This window comes from Rattus rattus, chromosome 1, assembly GCF_011064425.1.
Source record: "Rattus rattus isolate New Zealand chromosome 1, Rrattus_CSIRO_v1, whole genome shotgun sequence".
Taxonomy (NCBI): domain Eukaryota; kingdom Metazoa; phylum Chordata; class Mammalia; order Rodentia; family Muridae; genus Rattus; species Rattus rattus.
In genome coordinates this window covers 24,742,248-24,765,844 of record NC_046154.1, presented here as the reverse complement: position 1 = coordinate 24,765,844, position 23,597 = coordinate 24,742,248, and the positions used below count along the sequence as shown (strand labels likewise).

The 23,597-nt window shown below is 52.1% G+C and overlaps 2 protein-coding genes across 3 annotated transcripts; one reads left to right on the top strand and one right to left on the bottom strand.

Moving 5' to 3' along the window:
- Window positions 1-5,687: 5,687 nt before the first annotated feature.
- On the top strand, window positions 5,688-12,779 carry Tent5b (terminal nucleotidyltransferase 5B). The gene is made up of 2 exons (XM_032896545.1): window positions 5,688-6,099; window positions 11,485-12,779. The coding sequence occupies exons 1-2, from the start codon at window positions 5,836-5,838 to the stop codon at window positions 12,502-12,504; spliced, it is 1,284 nt and encodes a 427-aa protein (XP_032752436.1). The 5' UTR covers window positions 5,688-5,835; the 3' UTR covers window positions 12,505-12,779.
- Window positions 12,780-16,155: 3,376 nt separating this feature from the next.
- On the bottom strand, window positions 16,156-23,358 carry Trnp1 (TMF1 regulated nuclear protein 1). 2 transcript variants are annotated; one of them, XM_032896536.1, is made up of 3 exons: window positions 22,437-23,358; window positions 17,929-17,965; window positions 16,156-16,929 (listed from the first exon to the last, which is right to left on the bottom strand). In XM_032896536.1, exon 1 carries the CDS (start codon window positions 23,267-23,269, stop codon window positions 22,592-22,594), a length of 678 nt encoding a protein of 225 aa, XP_032752427.1. In that variant the 5' UTR covers window positions 23,270-23,358; the 3' UTR covers window positions 16,156-16,929; window positions 17,929-17,965; window positions 22,437-22,591. The 2 variants fall into 2 exon arrangements, with proteins under 2 accessions (XP_032752427.1, XP_032752432.1); XM_032896541.1 differs by lacking the exon at window positions 17,929-17,965.
- Window positions 23,359-23,597: the final 239 nt, after the last annotated feature.

Here is a 23,597-nt window from a genome sequence, read left to right as displayed (position 1 = left end):
AGAGAGAGAGAGAGAGAGAGACAGAGAGAGAGAGAGAGAGAGAGAGAGAGAGAGAGAGAGAGAGAGAGAGAGAGAGAGAGAGAGAGAGAGAGAGAGAGAGAGAGAGAGAGAGAGAGAGAGAGAGAGAGAGAGAGAGAGAGAGAATGAGAGAGAGAGAGGGAAAGAGGGAGAGAGGGAGAGAGGGAGAAAGAGAGATAGAATGAGAGAGAGGGAGAGAGGGAGGGAGAGAGAGAGCTGCCTGCTTCCACTCCAGTATTTGGATAAAAGGTGTGCATTACAATACCCAGTGCTATTTAAAAGAGCACCCTCTCACAGAAGATGCACAAGCATGAGTAGAGGAATATTTTTAGAAAACACCACAAAGGGGCCAAAAGGAGACCTTGGCTTTGCCTCCTGCTTCTCCTGATGCTGGGCCACAGCCGGAGCTAGGAGGAGCGGTGAGAGCTGACAATCGGGTCCCAATGATTGGGATGTGGAACTGCTCCATGAGGGATGCAGGTGTCTGTTGACATTGTCCAGTCTATGCCGTGGGTTCTGGGTGCTTTCTTCAGCATCCCCTTTCCTCCTGCCGCCACCCCTGCATCCCAAAGGTCAGCCAGGCCTGTAGCGGCTGTTCCAAGCGGCACTGTTTCTTTCTCCTTCATCTTTTTGCTCTTTACATCACTTTAGGGATGTTGGCTTCTTCTTGAATTCTTCTACATGGGGTGGGAGGGGGTAGGGATGGGAAGGGAGCTGTAACAGGAAAGGAAAAACAAAGAGAATGTAAAGGTAGTTGGGGGGGGGCTTCTCCCATCCCTTTTGCTCCCAAAGGATGACACAGCATTTCTACCTGCTCTATCCTATTTTAGCTCCTGAATAGGTGACATTGGAAACATAAGAAATTTATTAACAAGCTATGCTGGACAGATATTCAGCTATTCTAATCTCTATGACGGCCTTTCTTTCCCAGCCATGTGGTTACCTGCAATCTGAGTCCTGCTCTCTCTGTTTTACGTGTGTCCTTAATGGGTGCTCTCTAATTGAGAACTCATGGCAAATCCTCCTGACCCCTCTTCTTCCCCTGGTCTCTCTCCTTTTTCTTTAGGACCCCCTAGCACGGATTGGAAGTCCCGCCCTATTCTCTTCTGCTCAGCTATAGACTGAATCAGCTCCTTACTAACCAATCAGAGGTGATGGAAAAGCATTTTTACACATCATTGAGACAGGAGATGGCTCCAAATGTCATGACGATATCAACGTCCAGGCATAATGATCAGCATCCGAATACACAGTGCACAAAACCATCCTCCAACAAGAGAAAGAAGAAGCAAAAAAGAGGAAGAAAGGAAAGGAAAGGAAAGGGACTGGAGAGGTGGCTCAGTGGTTAAGAGCACCGACTGCTCTTCCAGAGGTTCTGAGTTCAATTCCCAGCAACCACATGGTGGCTCACAACCCTCTTCTAGTGTGTCTGAAGACAGCTACAGTGTACTCACATACATAAAAATAAATAAGTAAATCGAAACAAACAAACAAAGCAAAGAAGAAAGAAGGGTAAAGGAAAAAAGGATGAGAAAATTGAGGGTTAGAATTAGCAATGTGGCCTTAACCCTGACGAAGGCAGTTTAGGCGGAAGGACGGAACCAAATGTCTCCCTCCTGTGTATGGAGATCACAGCACACACCCAGATTTTTTTTTTTCAAAATTATGTCTTAATGCAGATTAAAATGATCCAGTCAATGAGAGAGGGGAAATCCTCCAGTCGTGTAAAGAAGGGAACCGGGATGCTCAAGGAAACACTCACATCCCTGTGGTGGAGAAGCTGAACCCAAGTAGAGAAGCTGGAATGGGTGGAGGAGGCATTGCGAGCAGAAGAAAATGTCCTTCTGATTGGTCTGTTCTCCTATAGTATGGCACTAATTCTCAGCTTGTGGGTCATGTCACCTTTGAGCCTAAGACCACTGGAAAAACAAAATTTATATCATGACTCACAGGAGTAGCAAAATTATAGTTATGAGGTAGCAAGAAAAATAGTGTTATGGTTGGGGGGTCACCCCAACCTAAACAAACGTATTATGGGGTTGCCGCATCGGGCGGCTTGAGAACCAGCGAGAGTACTAAGATGGCTGAGTCACATGGTAAGTGGCGGACCCAAGGAGAAGTGAGCTCAGCAGATCGCCCCTCCTGAACCACAGTCAGCTGTGGAGGATTAGCCAGGGTGTGGTTTTGCAGGTGGTGGCAATTTCATGAGCTGAGCAGGAAAACTAGGGAGTTCGGGGTGTATGCAAGGAAGTAATTACTGCTCTGTCCCTGGACTCTGAGGGAGTTAAAGGGGGTGGGGGGAAACTCAAGGACAGGAGGGGATCCAGGAACAGTGAGAGGAAGGAGGTTTGGTAGAGTAAGGGGCTGGTGGGCGAAGAAGCTAATGGGGTAGGGTTGGGAGTGAGGGTAAAACAGATGTGAGGTGATGCCTGCTAGGGGTACAATTATCAGTAATGACAACGTCCATTACCTTGGCCATGAGCACATGAAGTAGGCTGGAGGCCAAGAGCCACAGGAAGAGGGAATGGGTAAACCTCTGCAGGGAAGGATCACCTGTGTATAATTTGGCTTCCCAAAGTCACCCTCCCAGGTGAGGTCTTCACTAGGACTTAGGATTCAGCCAGACCTAGATACAAAGTTTCTCTTTTCAATTCTAAGGCCACATGCAAATGACTTCATTTACCCCGTCTTCATTTTCTCTTAAGGCAGAGTGAGCGATCTAACCCTCCTGGGTCCTGAGATTATGTTCTGAAATCTGAGGAGGCGTGGCAAGTGTAAGGCAGAGGAGAGCATGCTCAGTGAGGTGGGTTTGTTAAATAGCCACACATGAGTTCCCAGAATGCTTTTCTTCTGGCGTCCCTGCGCTGAGGACTCAATGGAGCAAACGAGCCTCTTGCTTCTAGTCCTCAGGTCAAATGGTATGAATGGGAGAGCCTGTCCCTGTTTCTCTCCCATCTTTCAGAATAAGAAGCTGGGGTCCAGACAGGCAAAGAGACTGCCCTCTATCACCAAGACTCTATTATCATAGAGTCCCCTTTAAAATCAACTGGAGTCATAATTAAGATTGGGAATGTGTAGAGGTTCCTAGCAAAGGTTCATCCATATAATCCTGAAGCCACCCAGATGCACCCAGACTCAAGATGTACCCTCAAAGCTGGTTTTAATGGAAACAAAATATCTTACTGGGCACATCTGGGCTCTGCCCCCCCACCCCCTTCTCTACTCCCACCTCTCTCCCCTCTTGGCTTCCTACATCCCCCAAGTCAACCCTAGCTCTATTGGGCAAACATGGACGGCATTAGCTTTGTAATGGAAGCGTTGACAAGAGGGTGATTCACAGTACACGTGCAGGCTAATTGCTCTCCCTAGCCCAGACAGAAGGAAGGAGATAGAAAATGAGATTTGAAGGTCCTTAGAAACCTTGTTCGAGTTTATATGAAGGGCACTGCTCTGGCTTGTCCTGAATGGTTTTCAGCATAGCTGGTCCACCTGGAATAAGTCTGTCCTATTTTTTAACCCCACTTTCTCCATCTGTACATTGAGAAGATGAAGACAGTGGATGCCAATGGCTCTTAGCTGCAGCCTTTAGGCATCTATGAGTGTGTGGCCTGACTATTCGGGGACAAACACAGAGAGATAGGGCAGAAGGGGGCCCGGCAGATTCACCTTGCCAAGAAGCTGCCCTGGTCAACATCTAAGGTCTCTTCTCCCCGGTTCAGTTGTTCCTTCCTGTAGTTCCGACTCCATTTTCCTCTTAGCATACCATCCAAGATGTCTTGTTTACATCACTATTGCCTTTCTACAGTCGAAAGTTCTAGAAGGACTAGGACCTTGCCTGACCTATCTCACACTTCAGCACCTGGTACCTAGTAGATTCCCTGTGAATGTATGTTGACTAAAGAATGATTAAATAAATGGATGGGTGTTGTGGGCAGTGCTGGGGCTGTGCCAAATGTGACCCTGTGACCTGTGCCAACTTCTAAGAGGAGGGATTGAAAACAGAGTCAGGAGACCTGAATTCAAGCCCTATACTGCCAATTAGTGGTTGTATGACTTTGGGCCCGTCAGGACCTCTGGAGCCTTGGTTTCTTAATCTGCATATCTGGAAAAAATGATCTCACCTGCTGAGGCATATTCTCAGGAATGAATAGTTACATATGTAACATAACTTAGTGTATAGTAGAGGTTTAAGGGAAGTTGTTTCCTTCTCCCCTCCCCCACCTTCTGCTGGAGGACCAGAGGAAGAATGTGTCAGGGCTCTGTTGTGGCTTTGTGGTGGTTTGTGTTGTTTGTGGTGCTTGGGGATGAGACCCGGGCTCTTGCACTAGGCTGGTATTCTGAGCCATTGAGCCAAATCCATGTGCAGGAGAGTATTATGGCTGGACCTCAAACACTTTCATCGGTAGCCTCAGGGATCTTGGTAGGTCTAGAGTTCAGAGAAAACTCAGCCAAAGATCTCCTCTTTATTTTCCCTGTTTTGTGACACCAGAGGTTGAAGCCTGGGTCTCCAGCACACTTGGTAAGCAATTGGTCATAGCTTTACATCTCCAGTCTTTGTTATTATTATTGTTGCTGTTGTTGTTATTACTCTTATTATTAAAGACAGGGTCTCACTATATAGCCCTACCTGACCCAGAACTCAACAGGTGGACACAGATAACTGAACTTCTGATCCTCCTGCCCACACCACTGGAAGGAAGACTGGGGTTACATATCTGGCCCAGCACACGGTGCCTTCTCCAGTGGTTTCCAGAAAAGGAAAACAAGACCAGCCTGATGCTGGGCTGGTTTTCAGAAAGAAGAAATGTGTGTTCTGGTCCGAGGGCAGGTCCAAGTTGAGCCCTGACAGACACTGGGTGTAGTAGCTTCCTAAGTCCTGGTTTCGCCTTCCCTGTCTTTTATTCCTTAGCCTGCCTTTCAGGAGACTGGAAGGCTACAGAGTTTGATACATTATTATGAGGATGACAAGAAAAATACTGCAGTAACGAACAGGGCGATTCGATTTCTATTCTCCCTCCTCCTCCCCATGACACCTATGTTTAAAATCTGAAAAGGAGAAGGCGGTAAGACTCAAAAGTAACAATAAGCCTCTATGATCTCTAAAGAGAAAGAGAAAAAAAAAATTAGTGATATCCATCCCAGAAAAATTCTGGGTCAGCCCAGATGGAACAGAGAGTTGCATAGATCATTACACCTCCATCAGGACCATAACCAGCACTCACACGCTACGTGATGGTGGGTAATGACGCCCTCTCTCTACGCAGATTTCACCTCACCTAAAATGGAACAGGTACGCCAGGCATGCTGTGATTCGAAGGGCCAATCAAGGAAATAAATTAGAAAGCAACCGCCTCGTTAACACTGCAACATTTCTCTACAGAAACCTCTGTCGCTGGAGGGCGCTGTCCCTCTAAGTCCCGCCAGGCTCGGGCCAATCACAAGCCCAAAAGAGGGAATTCGGTCCGAAGAGAAGGGGTGGAGAAGGGGTGTGCCTTTCGGCCAATCAGAGAGCCAGCGATTCCCTTGCAAAACTGCGTTGGCCAATGGTAGGGGGAGGGACGAGAGGAGGGCATCCTGCTGTGTGACAGCTGTGCCGACCAATGGGCGTGCGGCCCGCGGCCTATAAGTGTCAGCTGGGCCCGATCCGCCTGGCTCTAAGATCTGTTAGTCCTCCCTGCCGTCGGAGTTGTTCCCTGGGTTTGCCTCGCCGCCGCCGGGTCCCCGCACCCCGCCTTGGCCCGTGCACAGCCACTCTCCCTGCCCTCCTCGCCTTCACCATTCCCGGGTCTCGGCCGTCGAGGCACCGGGGCCGGGTGAATGATGCCGTCGGAGAGTGGAGCTGAGAGCCTGGAGCAGCCAGCTGCGCAGGTGGGGACCGGTGCAGCCTCGGCAGTGGCCACGGCTGGGGCGGCCGGCGGCGGCCCGGACCTGGAGGCCTCCTCGGCCTCTCTGGGACGGCACCAGAGCCGACTGAGCTGGCCACAGGTGAAGCGGCTGGACGCGCTGCTCAAAGAGCCCATCCCCATTCACGGGCGAGGCAACTTCCCCACGCTGAGCGTGCAACCCCAGCAGATCGTACAGGTGAGGGGGACCGTGACAGGGTCGGGGCTGGGGGGTGGTGCTCTGCTGCAAGGCACCTGAACTCTGCGATTGGCCTGGCAGCTAGGGAAACTAAGGAACTGAATGAAACCCGGGCTACCAGTTCGGCTCTTCCTGCACCCTGCTGAGCTTGCCTGTCAGCCGTTCTGGGAACTCCTTATTCCCTTGGGAACCACTCACCAAGACCCTGGCTGGGAGGTGGGAAGGAGATGAAGGAGGCACTAGAATGGGGCATCGCCCTGGCAGCCCCCAATGAAGAGTGTGTATACTTGATTCCAAAATAGCTTTTCTTCTTCTACTCCACATCCTTAGTAGAGTTCTAGGGGCACTCTGCCCTTGTGTCCCCACAGCCCTTGGCTCAAGAAATCTTGGCTAGGTGAAACAGTTCAGAAGTCCTTGGGGAAATCTCCCTGCCTCCCACGTGTTGTGGCCAGGCTGGAGACCTCACCCCTTTGAAGATAGCATCAAATTTCCATTTTAGGTGTTCCTCCTCCTGTAAGACTGGAAAGGAAGGCGGGTCCAAGGTTCAGACCCCAAAGCACCATCTCCCTCCTGAGGCTCAGATTCTGTCAGCTGCCCCTTGCATCAAACGCTACCTCTTCTTTTTACCTAACCCTGCAAGGGTTAACTCTTAACTCTTTCCGTGTAGAGCCAGAGCCCTATGGTATTCTGAAATACCAGAGGATGTCTGTTCTTATCCCCCCCATTCTAACTGAGGCCTCGGGTGGGAGGCTGAGGTACCTAAGGCTATCCAGTGAGATGGAGGTCAAGCTCAGGGAATCCTGGAGCCCTCCAGGAGCAGATGGTACCTGCTCAACGGTTTCCCACCCCTCCCCAGGTTCCCAAGCTCAACATCTAGTCCTGGAGTCCCTGGATAGTGAAAATCAGAAAAGTTAGCTAATGCTAGTTCCTGTGTGTTACTGCCAACCACGGTCTTTACACACAAGCCAGGTAAAGCTGGACTCATCACACACACCCCCTTTTGCTATAGCCTTCCCCCCCATAGCTTCCCCCCTCACCCCGCTATAGCCTCCGACAGTGCCCTCCCTAGGAACGAGGAATGAGGTGGAAGGGGGTGGGGACGGATTCTCCTGGGCTGACTCACTGGCTGTCCCAGTGGGGATGGCTAAGGCATTCCATGCTCTCCTGACGTTGCCTGGGTTATTAGTAAATGGCTTTGGCTTGTTTTGTTTTGTTTTGTTTTGAGATGGGGTCCTATGTTTTGTCTGGGATGATCAAATGATCAAAATGATCCTCCTGCCCCAGCTTCCTCAGTAGCTGGGATTACGGTATGTTGCTACCCTTATGCTGGCTTCTCTTTGAGGAAATACCATAATCCCAGGCACGAAGAGAAGGGAAGAAGAGAAGGGAAGGGGGTGCTCACTCGGGGTGCTTGGCATGATTAGGCCTCTCTATAGGGACGAGTATCTAAACTGACGCTGGGAGCTTGACTGTGACTGGGTTTCGACCTCTGTCTCCCAGTCATGTAGGGGGTTGAGTCAGTGGAAGTCAATTTCATGGCATGGTCCTCCTGAACTGCTCATCCCAGAAGGGGAGCTGTTAGCTGTGGACTGGAGAGGTGGCAGAGGCCTCCGGGCTACTGGGTTCATTGTTTATTCCTTCTATTGGGCTTAGTGGCCCCATCTGTTCAGTGGATGGGGTTTGACTACTCTGCAGAATCCTTTCTGGTTCCAGACTCCCAAGGGACCACACACGCCTTCACCTGCCTATGCAGTGAGTCTGTCTCCTGGTGGGAATCCACAGCTAACAGCTCTTAAAGCTGTTGGGATGTGAGGGGCTGCACGAGGGAGACGTTGGGGGGAGAGGGAGGAGCCTGCTAGGGCTTCTCACTAGTGTTAAATTGTCTCCCGGTTCAAGAATGGAAGCCTTCTGCTTCTGAGCCCACCAAAGTTTTCCCTACGGCAACAGTCTGAGCAGCTAGGAAAACAGATCCTTGCTTGTGCCTGGGGGACCCACTTTCTTCCCCCCCCTTTTTTTTTTTTTTTTTTTTTTTTTTGGAGCTGGGGACTGAACCCAGGGCCTTGAGCTTGCTAGGCAAGCGCTCTACCACTGAGCTAAATCCCCAACCCCGGGGACCCACTTTCTTAAAGGAGGCCCCTCTGCTATTGCCCTGGAGACCAGGTCCTAGTTCAACTCAGCCACTTGCTGACTTTGTGACCTTGAACGAGTCATTTGCTTTCTTTCTTTGGGCCTAGAGAATTGAACTGAACAATCTGATCTCTCCAGCAGCAGCCAGAGAGCTTGCTCTTGCAAGCTTTGCAAAGTCTTCAGTCTTCCTAAGATCTCAGCAGAAACCCTGGACAGAGCAGTTTGGGGAATTGGGTGCCTCAGCACCTGAGGAAGAAGGCTACAGTCACAGCCCCCTCCGTGGCTGGAAAGTCTGATTTGGGAGGCTGCAAGGAGCCCTGCAGTCCTTGGGTGTGGCAGTATCTGGCTATAGTCATACCTGGGAACAAGACAACAGCCAATGGATGGGTGACACAGCTGGCCCCATGGCCCTGACGCAGGGGATTTAATGAGGGGATTGCTACCTGCTTACCAGGCCCGAAGCCATGCCCCGGGGTGAGCATCAGCTGGGGAACAGGAGTTGACACTAAGGCCCAGTCAGCTCACCTGGGACTGGGGGAGGGGTATGGTCTGCACTTCTCTCAGCCTGGGGACAGTTGCCAAGGTGCGCCAGGACAGATCCATCTGATAGCTGTGGTAACTTCCCAGTCCCCACATTCCCACCACTAACTGCTCTGGACTCAGTGATTTCAGGTTCATTCTCACTTTAGGAAAAAAAAAAAAAAAAAAAAAAAAAAAAGATATGTAGTGTTGCCCCTGCAATCCATCCCTTAGAAGATGGAGGTGGGTGGGTTGGACGTTCAAAGTCGATCTCAACTATTTTGAGGCCAACTTGGACTACTGAGACTCTGTCTCAATTTTTTTTTTTTTTAAATTAAAGGCAAACAGATAGATGACAGGCATGGAGAAATTGGTTTAATTTTGACACGCAGTTTTGCTATAATATCCAAGGTTGGTATCCAACTCTTAGTAATCCCCCTGCCTCAGCCTCTCTCAAGTGTTAGGATTTCAGACATTCTCCACCATGCCCAGCTGAAGTTTTGAAAGGACAGGAGGAATAAAGTACAAGGGGATACAGTCTGCTGCTTCTGAAGCCTGGGGTTGAGCATAAGTGAGAGGGTAGGCTATCCCGGGGAGGAAGTGGGGTGGGGACACTGTAGAGAGTAAGTTTAGCGTACAGGACCTCTAGGTTCGGTCCTCACTCAGCAGTAAAATAGAAGGACGGGCTTGGAGTCAGCCATACCTGGTTTTGATCTTACAGATGTATCTTCATGCCTGTGAATCTGAGCTGCCCCATCTATAACACGGGGATCATGAAGACCAACCCTGTAGGTTCTCATTGGTCTGTTAGGTTTTGGTGCCGGGAATGGAGTCCAAGGCTCTACATGTGTTGAGCCTGTACCCTGCAGCCCAGCCACACCCCGGTCCCTTCACCCACTGTAGATTCTGCTGAGGTCCTGCATCTGGTGCTTACTAAATACCTAACCACAGTACTCCTCCCTTTCCCACCCCTGTGCTGAATGTTCGGATGGCCAGTCCTTTCCTTCCCACCCCAATTACCATGACAACTCCTTCCGGAAGTCTTCCTGAAGGGAGCCGCCCGCCTCGGATTGCCCCACCATAGCTTGCCACCTCAGCATTTAGATGCATTCTTTGCAGTTAATTCCCTGGGAGGCAGGAGAACAGCCTGCCCCAGAGTTGGCGCTGACTTGGCAGTGAGGTGGAGTGGCAGAGTCACTAAGAACAGGAATGCTGCCTGGTCACTTTCAGGACTGTGTGTGAAGGGCTTGGGGTTGCCGAGAGACCTAATGTCTGTATTCACCGCAGCTCCACTCCTCTCCCACGGCTGCCACTGCCCAGGGCTCTAGCTAAGAACCAAGTTCCCCAAGACTTACAGGTGTCCCCGTCCTGTTCCCACGCCATCAGCCCTGGGGCTCCAGGCGGAGTCCCCAGATGCTTCTGCCTCAGCCTTCTAAGTGGCTGGGGATTACAGTTTAAGAGTCTGAGTCTTCTCATCTGGAAAGTTCACGTAGTATTTTGCTTCCCTGGTTCCTTGGAGTGGGCTGGGTGTGTGCGTGCGTGCGTGCGTGCGTGCGTGCGTGCGTGCGTGCGTGCGTGCATGCATGTTAGTCAAAAGAAAGACCTGGGCCTGGAGAGAAGGCTCAGCAGTTGGGAGCATTGGCTGCTCTTGCAGAGGACTAGCTATTCCCAGCACCTACCTAACATCCCATAACTGCCTGTAATTCCTGTTCCAAGAGATCTGAAGACTTCTTGTAGCTTCCATGGGTGACACACATGTACCTATGCAAGCAAAGCACACATACACATAAAATAAAAATAAGTCTGTTTTTCTTTCTTTCTTTTTTTCAGAGCTGGGGACCGAACCCAGGGCCTTGCGCTTGCTAGGCAAGCGCTCTACCATTGAGCTAAATCCCCAACCCCAAAAGTAAATCTTTTAAAACTTGAAAATTTTTAAAATCTATAATCATGGGACACCATTAATCCCGGACTCATTAATCTTGAGTTTGGGGCCAACCTGGTCTACAGAGCAAGTTCCAAATCAGCCAAGAGCTATACAGAGAAACCCTGTCTCAAAACACCTCAAAAATTTAAAAGTTGAAAAGAACATATGTGGACTTGCAAAATCTAACCAACTTGGGATCTGGGTCTTAGCCTGAAGACTCTATGGCCTTGAACCTCTCTCTTTCCACCTCTGTGCCTCGGATCTTCTGTCCGCTGACTGGAATAGTGGTCCTCAAAATGGATTATGGTGGACGTTAATGCGTGCAGGCATGTAGGTTGCTAAGCAGCCTCTCCCCCCCCCCCAAGTTGGTTACACTCAGTGCCTCGCATGATACCAGGTATGTGGCGTGCACTGTCAGGAAGGTCAGGTAGCACAGTGGGAAGACCTGGGCCCTATTTACTAGCTGTGTGACTTTGGACAGCTCTCAAGCTTCTCTGTGCTTCTATTTCCCAACCGGTGAAGCAGGACTAGACCTTGCCTCAGAGGGTTGTTAGGGAGATTAAGTGAGGCTGTATTTTAATGTAAAGTGCTTAGTAAGTTCTCTGCTTGCTTTTGTTATTTTTATTACTCCTCTGAGTCAGTCCTTTCAACTGGGCCCTTCTCCAGATTGGCAAATCGAGGCTTCGTAAGTTAAAAGAGTTCACAGAGCCGCAGAAGCTAGTCAACCGTGATGGATGGTAAGATGATTAATCCCGGAGGTTGTTGGTGCAGACCTGAGGGGCCCAGGCGCCTGACCCGTTTCTCCTCCCCTGCAGGTAGTTCGCAGTAGCTTGGAAGAACAGGGACTGCATGTCCATAGCGTGCGCTTGCACGGCTCAGCTGCGAGCCACGTGCTGCACCCGGAGAGTGGCCTAGGCTACAAGGACCTGGACCTGGTCTTCCAGATGGACCTGCAGAGTGAGGCATCCTTCCAGCTGACCAAGGCAGTGGTCCTGGCTTGCCTGCTGGACTTCCTGCCCGCGGGAGTGAGCCGGGCCAAGATAACGCCGCTGACACTCAAGGAGGCCTATGTGCAGAAACTGGTGAAAGTGTGCACAGACCTGGACCGCTGGAGCCTCATCTCACTGTCCAACAAGAGCGGCAAGAACGTGGAACTCAAGTTCGTGGACTCCGTGAGGCGCCAGTTCGAATTCAGCATCGACTCCTTTCAGATCGTCCTGGACTCGCTGCTCCTCTTTGGCCAGTGCTCATCCACACCAATGTCGGAGGCCTTCCACCCTACGGTGACTGGTGAGAGCCTGTATGGGGACTTCGCGGAGGCCTTGGAGCACCTGCAACACCGCGTCATTGCCACACGCAGCCCCGAGGAGATCCGAGGTGGCGGCCTCCTCAAATACTGCCACCTCCTGGTACGGGGTTTCCGGCCAAGGCCCAGCACTGATGTTCGCGCCCTACAGAGATATATGTGTTCCCGTTTCTTCATCGACTTTCCGGACCCGGTGGAACAGAGGCGCATTCTGGAGCGCTACCTGGAGGCCCACTTCGGCGGAGCAGAAGCAGCCCGCCGGTATGCTTGCCTTGTGACACTGCACCAGGTGGTCAACGAGAGCACAGTGTGCCTCATGAGCCACGAGCGCCGCCAGACCCTGGACCTTATTACCATGCTAGCCCTCCAGGCACTAGCGGAGCATGGCCCTGCCGCCATGGCTGCCCTGGCCTGGCGGCGTCCTGGCTCAGATGGGGTTGTACCGGCCACCGTTAATTACTATGTGACCCCCATGCAGCCTCTGCTGCCCCGCGCTCACTCCTATCCTACCTGGCTGCCTTGCAACTGACTCTGATCCTGGCCAGAAGGGAACGAGCTTCATGGGTGGGGTGGGGTCATCAGGTATGTGTTGAGGATGTAACCAGACACAGGCCACCTGTGCCAGCTGGCCCGGCACTATAGGGTTGGGCCTTTGAACAGACCAGACTTTCCTGCACGAGGCCCCTATGGACTTAAAGCCAAGTCAGGGTTCTTGACAGAAGGTCCCCTTGGTCATCACACTACACTCTTGGGCCTGCATAACTGTGGGGACACAGAGGATACTTGCCTTGAGAAAAAAAAAAAAAAAAAAAGTAAGCTTGTACGGTAGCCTCAATAGCACCTTTGGGTTGATTTCAATGGCCTAGAAGGGTCAGCTCACAGGGATCCAGATGCTCCTATAGTGGCCACAATGTATCTATCACGTGACAGGACTATTCAGTTGGGGTCCTGCTGGGACCCCACAGAGCCTGGTGGTCCAACCTCACTAATCTTTAGGAAGAGGCAAACTGAGGCATAACACAGCTCCTTGGGTGTTTGGCGGGATGGGAGTTCAGTCTCCTGAAACCTGTGTCCTTGCCCTAAGCTGTGAGGATTTCCTGAGGGCCAAGGTATACAGTGGACTGATTTCCAAACAACCAGAGTAGGATGCGACCCATACACCTCCCAGTGCGTCACCCATTTCTCTTCCCCCGTGCCTCCCAGGAGCCCTACTGTCCGGGCACTATGGTTGGAGGCTGCTGGGTTCAAAAGTGTCACTGTTAAACCGACCACTCCCTCCCCCACTTGCTTGGTAATAGGACGGGCACACGTCGGGAAGGAGGCATACCCCATCCTTTCCTCACTCCTCTGGATTTTTTGCTATTTTGCACTCTTCCCACCAATAAAAATGTCTACACTGAACATAACTGTTATCTTTCTCCTGGGGGAAAGGATCTCTTTGACATAAGGCTGGTATTCCCTCCCTGGACTGACTTTGACTTGTATTGTGGGAGGGGCCAAGGAGTGGCCTTGGAGTGTCTCTACTGTCCACAGCTTGGCAACTATGAACTTAGAACACGGTTGGTCTCCGTGTTGCCTCAAAAGACTAGACCTCTTGTTAAAGGGAATAAATAGTCATCTCCCCAGATTCTCTCCCTGGAGTCCTAGAGACCCAAAATGTGGCCTCTGCCGAGAAGGTCTGCCCATTCCACCTCCCCAGGAAGCCAGCAGGGTGAAACTGGAATGAATGCTGAGACCGGAGGACTTGGAGGGTCCTCCATAGCCTTGGTAGGGTCTCTCTAGCAAGTAGACGCGGGCATGTTCTGCCTTATTGTAGACTGGTTCCTTGGAGAAGGGCAGGATCTCTCTGAAGCCAGATGGGGCCAGCTAACTGGTCTTAGGAGTGCAGCTTTTGGGGAGATGTTCCCTCAGGGCATTGGCCACTCATCTCTGGACGCTGCCCACTGTTTACCCTGTCTCTTTGATCTGGGGGTTGCAAAGCCTTAAACACATTCAGTCTCATTAATCTCCTCTGAAGTGGTGACTTTGATGGGTCCAGTCAGGATGGAAAAAAAATAAAACAGCAAAGGAGGCCTTGGTCATCAGAGGGCAACCTCACCTGCTTTGTGGGTCTGGCTAGGTGCCTCAGTTCCTCCTGCTGGTGGCTCCAAATGACTGGAAAGGCGATTGGAATGGCTGCCTCAGAACTTATTCGACTTCCTGATTTGGCCACGTGACCCTGTGAGCCAGAGACATTGTAACACAGCAGGCTCAGTGAGTTGGGCTGAGGGTTCAGCTGGATGTGCTTGGTTCAGGAAATAAACACAGAAGTCCTGATCTTTATGTGTATTCCCTGTCTGAGCCTATAATTCTGGGCTCTAGGGGCCCTCCCCTTGTGACAGTTACGCCCTAAAAGGTAGATCAACAATGCAGTCCTAGAAGGGCAGCGATGCGTTAAAAAAGGTATGCAGCAAGGGACTTAACAAGGTGTCCCTCCTTGAAAGATGGCATTCAACTGAACAAAGATTTAAAGGTCCTGGGACACGAGCCATGTAGCTGGCCGGAGAAAGTGTTCTGGGCCAAGGGAACTTGTCCATGAATGTACACGTGCCCTGGCAGGCATGTCTGAAGGAGGGCACGTGTGCCCAAGGGTGTATGGCCAGCACGTGTGGGTGTGGGTACTCTCTGGAGCCGGTGCACACACGTGTGTGGATGTGGGAGTGGGGCGAGTGGCGGAAGTTAACACCAACAGCCAGATGCCACGCTTCGGTCAGTGCAAACATGATTTCACGTTTCGCCTCTGTAACAGCTCCAGAGAACAGCATTAAGTTTCAGTTTTTACAGACAAAAGCAGAGGCCAAAGCAGTCAAAGGGGTTCGAACTCCAGATGCTGCACTCCAGCCCTACACTGTAATGCCCCAGCGATGATGGTGACAGTCTGTCTCCTGTGCTTGTGGGGAGGGCTCGCTCTGGCTATTTGCTGTATGACTGGCAGAAGTGGTAACGTGCCAAGACATTTTCTGATGTATCTGTGCCAGTAGTCATGGCTTGGGGTGACTGTCTGGGGCCTGTTGTGGCAACAACACACCTGTCAGCCCGTGGGTGCGGTGCATTGTTTCTGGGTGTGAGAAAACCACTCTGTGCAGGACACTGCTCTTGTGGATCATCCGGGGTGCCACCTTCAATGCTGCCATATGTATAGACATCAGGAGTTTGGAGTCGGCCACAGGATGACAGGTGAGAGGATTGCGCTCTGTCCTTTACCTTCCAAGGGTGGCACGAGCCACAACCCACCTATCCCTTCCTACCAATCTGCAAGCCGGAGGGCCAAAGCCACAGGGATGTGGGCTGGAGGAAGGCAGGTGCACAGTGTGCTGGCCTTTCCAGATACCGTGCTTTCTCAGGGCCCTGGGAAGACTGCTGGATAACATCAATGGCTCCCTTGTTCCCCAGTTTCCTGTTGTTTTTTAACAATGGGAGGCCCCAACAGGAGCCTGAAAGGACAGCATGTGTTTCTCTCCTTGCTCCTTCCCTCCCAGGCTGGTTCACACCCCTCAAGCAATGGCAGGAACCCTTTAACACTTGCCTCCCCGTGGGCCCAACCGTGGGGAACGTCCATTCTGGTGGATTGTTTTCCTGAGCTCTCTCTGGAGCCCCTGACTTTCCACATCCTAGGCAAACACCCATTACTGAACTTATAGCTCCAGTACACAGCGTCTCCCTATGTAGGCCAGGCTAGCCTAAACTGCCCCCATCTTCCTGCCTCAGCCTCCGGAGTGCTGGGATGACGGCCATGTGCCACCAGGCCCGATTCCCCTTTATTGGTTCCTTAGGTAAATCCCACACCTTAAGAGTCCCTTAAAAATTTTCTTCCCAATTTCAATGCAGACTCCTGAGGAGACCCCGAAGGACAGTCACCTACAACCCTATGCTACAAGCTGTTGCCATAACTGCCACAGTATCCCAGCCTCCCTGTGCATTTCTGTCTCTGAGCTTCTCCATCCATCACACCCTTGGTGACAGAGAAACTTCCCAAGGGTCAGCTCTGAACCAAATTAAGGGAAAACCCAGTCTGTGAGTCAGTCAGCAGGCCCAGACTCCCAACCTAAACAGAAGCCCCAGTAGGAGCGGTCAACTGAAAGAGACACCCAGAGGAAGGGCAGCAAGGACGCCGGCAACGTGACCCTCGGAACCACACGTCTCAGCCTCTAGTTATTTAGCTTTATTCTTCCTGCGCGTATATGGTTGGGAACTGAGTAGATAAACAGCCACTTTACAGAAGCCTATGTTCCGGGCGGTGTGTGAGTAAATGTGCCTCCTTCCCTCTATCAGGATACACGGAGAAGTGGATGTCCTTTGTGCGTGTAACTCGACTTTGGAAGTTTGATGTTGCCACCACCTCATCCTGAGAAAAGGGTCCCCCTAGGAGGCAGCAGCCGATTGTCTGCAAGGAGCTACAGTCATGTCCTCACTCACAGGGGGAGGGCAAGGACAGTGGGTAAGGAGAAATGGGGGTGTCCTACAGCAGTGATTTTCCTCAAAGAGGCCTCCTGGAGCTGCAGGTCAGAGAAGGGATCCTGGGGACCTCAGCTACACTGTGACTTGATGGGGACTCCGGTTACACTGTGACTTGTGATGATGCGGACCTCAGCTACACTGTGGCTTGTTTAAGAACGAGTCTATCTTTAAGAGGAAATTCTTCTCTTGGTCACACTAACAATGTTGGCTGCAGTCTCAGCTAATCTGAGAGCATCTCGGGTCTCTGTATAAGCAAAGTCAATTACAGTGTATGGAAAGCAATTCGAAATGTAGCAAGTTCCCAGGACCCAGTCTCTTGCCACTGTAAGGGCTCCTGAGAGGAGGGCGCTGAGATTGGGTACAAGTCAGTCCTGGAAGTCTTCCTGGAGGCGGGGTATCCAGAGAAGGCTCGGAATGCAGAAGTCAGTCCAGACCCAGAGAGTGGAGGCCTGAGGAGCTGGAAGAATAATGCCAAGAGCCTTAATTATCTTTTCCAAAGGCTGCCCTGCCCCACCCAAAACTTCCACATGTGTCTCTTTGACAAGGCCCATGACGGGGAGGCAGGGCAAGAGGGTTTGCTATGGAAAGGGGCTCAGAGAAGCAGAGGTTCCCTTGGGTCTTTGTCCTTGGCTGGGATCCCCACCGGTCTGAGCAGCCGGAATGGAATGTTCCCTTAATGAAGAGCCTGCCCCTCCCCCACCTCTCCCCTTGTGGAACTCCCAGGCTGTTGCAGGGATCCCTGATATGGTGATGCTTCAGAGCAGTTTCTCAGCCCTCCTCATGCTGTGCCCCTTTACTATGGTGACCCCTCCAACACAGCATAAAATTATTTTTGTGGCTACTTCAAAACTAGCTTTGCTACCATTATGAATCATAACGTAAATATCTGATATGTGACCCCCCCCAAAGGGCAGGTTGAGAACTGTTCCTCTAACGAAATCAAGGCTTTGCACTGTCTGATGCTGCTGTCTTTGGCATTCTCTCCCATCCTAGGCGGAGTCCCATCATTCACAGAGCCCAGGTATGTGGCACTCAGTAGGACAACTTCTTTCTTGGTAGGACCACTTCTTTTTCATTCATTCATTCATTCATTCATTCAGTCAGTCACTTATGGTTTGTTTGGTTTTTAGGGTTTCTCTGTGTAGCCCTAGCTGTCCTAGAACTGGCTCATAGACCAGGCTGGCCTTAAGCTCAGACATCCACCCGCTTCTGGCTCCTGAATGCTGGGATTAGAGGGATGTGCTACCCCTGCCTGACTCAGTAGGATTCCTTATACTGAGAAGTTCAACCCTTTCTAGTGTCCTGGCCACCCTCAAAATTCAAGGGCTGGGGAGTTGGGAGCATGTGCCACTCTTGTAAAGAACTGAAATTCGGTCCCTAGAATCCATGCCAAACAGCCTACAAAAAACCTGTAACCAAAAAAAAAAAAAAAAAAAAAAAAAAACCTGTAACCCACCTCTGGGGGCTCCAACACTCCTGTCCTCCAAGGGCACCTGCACACATACAAACACATTATTTAAAATTAAAATAAAGCCTTTCTTTACTTTCTTTCTTTCTTTCCTTCTCACCTTTCTTTCTTCTTTTTAAAAAGGTCAGGTGGTGGTGGTACACACCTTTAATCCCAAGCTCCTCCTTCCCTTGGCAGCAAACATTCCTGCCCAGGGCTTCAGGGAGGGGAGACAGCCAGAGGCGAGCCTCAGCCCCACATGAAGCCCCGAGAACACCTTCGGCCCACCCTTGCCATAAGCCAAGTATGCTGAATCAACTTGACTCAACCCCAGAACCCAGACAAACTGGCAAGGGTGTGCCTAGCCCTGGGGGGAGGGGAAGAAGGCACAAGGTACACTTTGCCACCCCTCCAGCATCTCATACCTCCATTCTCAGGACTTGACCCCTTAAAAGCAAGAACCCAGAAATTCTCCCAAACGGCGCTGCCATTAACCCACTGGCCTGCAGGTAAAGAAGTCCAGGTTCTACATCTTTAAGGAAACCATTTGCCCGCCTCGGCAGACCTGGAGGGGGATCAGAGCCTCGCTTTGAGTGTTTGAGAGAATGTGAACAGAAAACGGGTGTAGAATGCCTACCATGCGGCCTGGTGTAAGGGAAATAGTTAATCTAGAGCTCAGAACTAAGGGCTTTCTTTCCTCATCACGACTGGCCAGGGTGTAGTCGGGGAATAATGGGAGAAGAATTAGGCTAGGGATTTCCCAGCCATCCTAACTACTTCCTCCTGGCTCCTGGAGTGACATCAGAGCACCCAGGACACTGCCCACTGAAGGTCTGGAACACCTTAGCCTGGGCCAGTCACTTCAGCCTAATCTCTAGGAGGCCACCTTGGTCATTAGGTGGTGGCAGGACCTGTTGCTGTCATCAGTGGAACAAATCTGTGAATAGAGAACTGCCTTGTTCACCAAGCAAGTCTTTCCCACCAGGTTCTCTCCTGTGCCTCTCAGGGTTTCCCACCCAGGAGTGATGGATACAGTTCTGGATCCTAGCCCAGCCAAGCTGGAGGCCGGCACTGAAATCACTCCTTTATTAATGGGCCTGGGGAACCGCCACCACCCCTTCTTCTGCTGACTGGTTGATTGGTTTGGTTTGGTTTGGTTTTCAGACGTTTCTTCTTGTAGCCCTGGCTCTCCTGGACCTCATTCTGTAGACTCAGTTGGCCTTGAGATCCAGCTGCCTTTGCCTCTGCCTCTTGAGTGCCGGGATTAAAGGCCTGAGCCACCACCTCCAGGTTATTCTGCAGACTAAAAGCCATTGAAAGCCCCAGAACCACAGACTAGGACGACTAGAGGCCTGGGCCACTGGGGAGCAGAACCTGTTCCAGGACCTGCCCCCAACTCTCACAAAGCAGCTCTACACTGCCCTCTGGTGGCACTGCTAAGCTAGTGGGCCCAGCCAAGAGCAAAGTTCCTCTCCTACATCTTAACTGGGTTCACTGGTTGACATCGTTGATATAGTGCATCTCAATGCTCAGATCCCAAGGGTCCCTAACCTTGTCCCATCTACAGGCTACAGGGGCCATGAAGAATGTTTTCAGCCAAAGCAACACAATGAAGCCCTTTTTAAAAAACAAATTCAAGAAGTCACGTGGGAAGAGTTTTTCTGTTCAGGGGTAGAGAAATATCAACCAAATGCTACAACATAATTTCCAGAGGTTGGGGATGTGGCTCAGTTGGTAGAGTGCTTTCCCAGAATGCACCAGGCCCTGGGTCCAACACTAACACTATGTAAGCACAGCATGGTGGGGTGTGCACCCAAACCCCCATGGCTTTGGAGGTAGAAGTAAGAGATCAGTAGTTCACGGTTGGGACCAGACGGGTGGTTCAGGGTAAAGGTGCCACCTGCTGCCAGGTCTGACCACTTGAGCTCAGTCTTCGGGACTCCTTTGGTGGAAAAGAGAACAGATTCCCTGCAAGTTTCCTCTGACCTCTACACATCACTGTGGCACATGCCTGCTCCACCCCAACGCGCGCACACACACACACACACACACACACACACACACACACACACACACACACACGTATGCATCCCCACACACACACTGGTATATGCATACAAATTAATAATGAATGTTTTTTTTAAAAGGTTCAAGGTCGGGCTGGAGAGATGGCTCAGCGGTTAGGAGCACTGACTGCTCTTCCAGAGGTCCTGAGTTCAATTCCCAGCAACCACATGGTGGCTCACAACCATCTGTAATGAGATCTGATGCCCTCTTCTGGTGTGTCTGAAGACAGCTACAGTGTACTTATATATAAATGAATAAATCTTAAAAAAAAAAAGAAAGGTTCAAGGTCATTCTCAGCTATATATGGAAGTTAAGGCTAGCCTGTCTCAAAAAAAATTAAAATTTAATCAGAACCCCAAATAGGTCTACTGGGATGGTGATACTTGGGGACCTACCGGGAAGAGATTGGAAGGCAAGCCCTTAAAAGCAAAGACCCTCTGCTGCATGTTTCCTCTGAAACCCCTGGAGTAAGTGGTGATCCGTGTCTTCTAGTTAGGAGAGAATGGAACAGACCTGGGAACTCTACACAGTATTCTAGGAGGGCCAGGCAGGGTTAGCTGGTTAAGGTTGGTGACCTGAAGTTCAAGTCACTGAGCTGTGTGCCCCGGCTCAGATTTTTTTTGGGTGAGGGAGCATCATGGCATCTGCAAGGAGAGGGAGGGGCCAGAGCTGCCTGTACCCCCACCTACCCACCCTCCCGTCTCCAGCAGGTATCATCCCTAACTCTCCACGTGTCCACCCACGCCACCTCTAAATCAGGTTGAAACTGACTATAATAAATCCCCGAGAAAGTCCTAACTGTGATGACAGAAAGCACTCTCTGCCATTAGCTAAAAGCTCCTTCATATCAAAGGCCTCATCTCTGTAAACCAGAAACCGTGGTCCTGGAGGCAGCCCAGCTCACGCCAGCCAGAACTCCAGCTGTCACCTCCAGGAAGTCCTGGGTTCTCTGGCTCTCAGAGCTCCAGAATAACGTGAGAGACTTCACTCAGTCCTCTGCGGAGGTCAGACTATGCCAGAGCTCCCACTACCCCTGGGCTAGGGCTTTCTCAGAAGTTCTGAGATTTCCAAGTAAGAAGGCTTTAGGAAGGTCTCCTGAGACTCCAACAGTAAGTGACATGTGGAGGGGAAGGTCTGTGGGGACACAGGTTCATCTGAGGACTCCTGTCTATCACAATACACCTCACTCGCAGGATGACAGCATCCATGTGACACTGACACTCTCCTCCTTTCTCCCTTCTCAAGCTTGACAGGAAGGACAACAGTATTCAGAGACATAAGGAAGCTGATTCAGAGGGGACAGTATTGGTCTAGGTCACTGTAGACAGGGTCCAGAGGTCAGAAAATGCAACCCAGAAGCCTAGAAGCAGGCTCCCCTCCCCTCTCTTCTCCTTCCCCCTCCCCACATCTCCCCTGGCATGTGACCTTGAGAAATCTCTTTTCCAATCTGTAAAACAAGGACTTTAAATTAGCTCCTGTCTCCTAAGCAGAGACCGAGGCCATCTCTAGGTGTGATTTAAATGAGTAAAATATCCTACCATGACTTACAGTGGGAAAAAGAATCCCATGCCCTGTTTTACCTTCCCCACAGCTCTCCTCAGAGGTGGTTATATCCCCTTTCCACTGATGAGTGAGGCTGCAGCCAGGTCACTCACAGCTGAGTGGGGACAGAGGGACGGGGGCCTGAAGAGCATCTGGTCAGGAAGAAGCAGGTGGCATTTCCAGTCTGGCCCTTTAAGGCCCCCCTTTCTGAAGTTGATGCCATGCCTGCTCCCTTGGGGCTGTTAAAGAGTGTCACCTGGCTCCATCCCTGGCAGAGCCATCTTCGAGATGCTTTGGGGAGGGCTGCTAGCTGAGCAGGTGACAAACACCTCATTGTGAATATCTCAGTCAGGTTGTAAACAGGTAACAACGTGATTAGGGCTATGGGAAACACTGTGCCCTAGAAGCAGAGAGGCCTAAGTATGAGGGAACAAACCTTCATCCTCTCTGGGTTTCTGTCTCCTCCAATGGGAGTCACAGACTCAGAGGAGGAGAATCTAGTCATACAGCCCTGAGCCAGCCCTCCTCCTCCTCCCCCTCCTCCTCCTGGGACTTTCTTCTTCTCCTGGAAAGGGATGGAGCTGGGCTATGTAGAGACCAGAAACTTTGAGGGCAGGGTTTTTACAGTCCCAGGGGACCCAGGAGAGCCCACACAAGCACAGGTGAGGAAGCAGATGTTGCAATATTGCAGCAAGCTCCAGCTGGTTAAAGTTTGCCACCAAATCCCCTCGGAAGCCGAGCACCCCTCATTAGTTCAACTCTATAAGGGGACTCGGCACTGCCATCTAACCCGCTATGAAAGAAGCCAGGGGGGGGGGGGACAGATGCCCAGACATGGGAGATCCCGTATCCTGCACCCCTGACACAGACACGCTGTACCCAGAAAGCACCAGTCAACAACACCGCACCTTAGTGTCACTTTCAGGACCCCCATGGACCCCCGCTGTCTCCTCCGCGTAGATGACGCCGTCCATCTAGCCAGCACCTGCATCCGTCCGTACGTACGTCCTCCCGCACCTGGAGACCGCCTGTCTTGGGAGGCCAGGGGTCCGGGGTACTGAGGTCAGCGCTGGGGGGAGGCGGGGCCGCGGGGCGGGCTGCGGCGGAAGGGCGAGTCCGGCTCGGGGCCCTGGCCGCGCCGCAGCCGCCCTGCGCCCCAGGGCACGCAACTCCCCAGGCCGAGGGCGGACGCCAGCAGCGCGGGGGGACGACCCCGGCGACCGCGGCGCGCACCCTTCTTGAGACGCGACCCGTGCGCTGCCAGGTAGAGCTCGGCCTGGGCTACGCCGCCGCTCAAGCGGCTCAGGCTCTCCGCGCGATGCGCCAGGCGCAGCTCGGCAGCCAAGAAGACTCGGTGCAGCTGCAGCACCCGGCTCTCCAGCTCCGACACCAGGCGCCGGCGGCCCTCCACTTCTAGCAGTCGCCGCCGGGCTTCGGCCAGCTCCAGCGCGCGGCCCCCTGCCCCTGCCGCCGCGCCTGCGCCCCCGATCCCCGCCGGGCTCGCGCCCCCAGACCCCCCACTAGCACCCTGGCGCCAGCGCTGCAGCTCCTGCCCCTCCACGGGTGTCTCGGCCGATTCGGGTAACTGCGGTGACTGAGTGGAGGTCGGAGTCGAGGTCGGCGATGAGGAAGGGGGCTGGAGGGACGGCAGGGGCTCCCGGGGTGGCGGCGGGGGCGACCCTGGTTCTGCCGTCCCCTCCTGGGCCCCTGGGCCGCAGGCGCTGATGCGGCAGCCCGGCATCCCCCGCCCCGCGGCGGCCCAGGGCTGTCGGTGCGTGGGGAGGAGAGATGCTGGGCACGAGACTAGTGAGAGGCGGCCGCAGAGCCCACACCCAGGCCGCACGCGCCGCCCAGCATCTTATAGCACACGGGGCGGAGCGATGGCAGCACAGCCAATCCGAGACTTGCGTGCCCTGAATCTGCCCTGCCTCCCGCCAGGGACCGTGTCCCAAAGTACTTCAAGTTCCCTGTCCTTCTCCCAGATTGGCCCCATTTGGGCATCACCCCAAATTTTGGGTGGATAAGTGACGGTCACTTTCCTCGCCTGGAGTCACCTCAGTAAACTTCGA

Bases quoted from the DNA above. Each gene is read 5' to 3' on its own strand.
- Tent5b (XM_032896545.1), top strand. From the start codon at position 5,836: ATGATGCCGTCGGAGAGTGGAGCTGAGAGCCTGGAGCAGCCAGCTGCG. The intron at 6,100-11,484 runs GTGAGGGGGACC...CCTCCCCTGCAG, and splicing joins AACCCCAGCAGATCGTACAG to GTAGTTCGCAGTAGCTTGGA.
- Trnp1 (XM_032896536.1), bottom strand. From the start codon at position 23,269: ATGCCGGGCTGCCGCATCAGCGCCTGCGGCCCAGGGGCCCAGGAGGGG.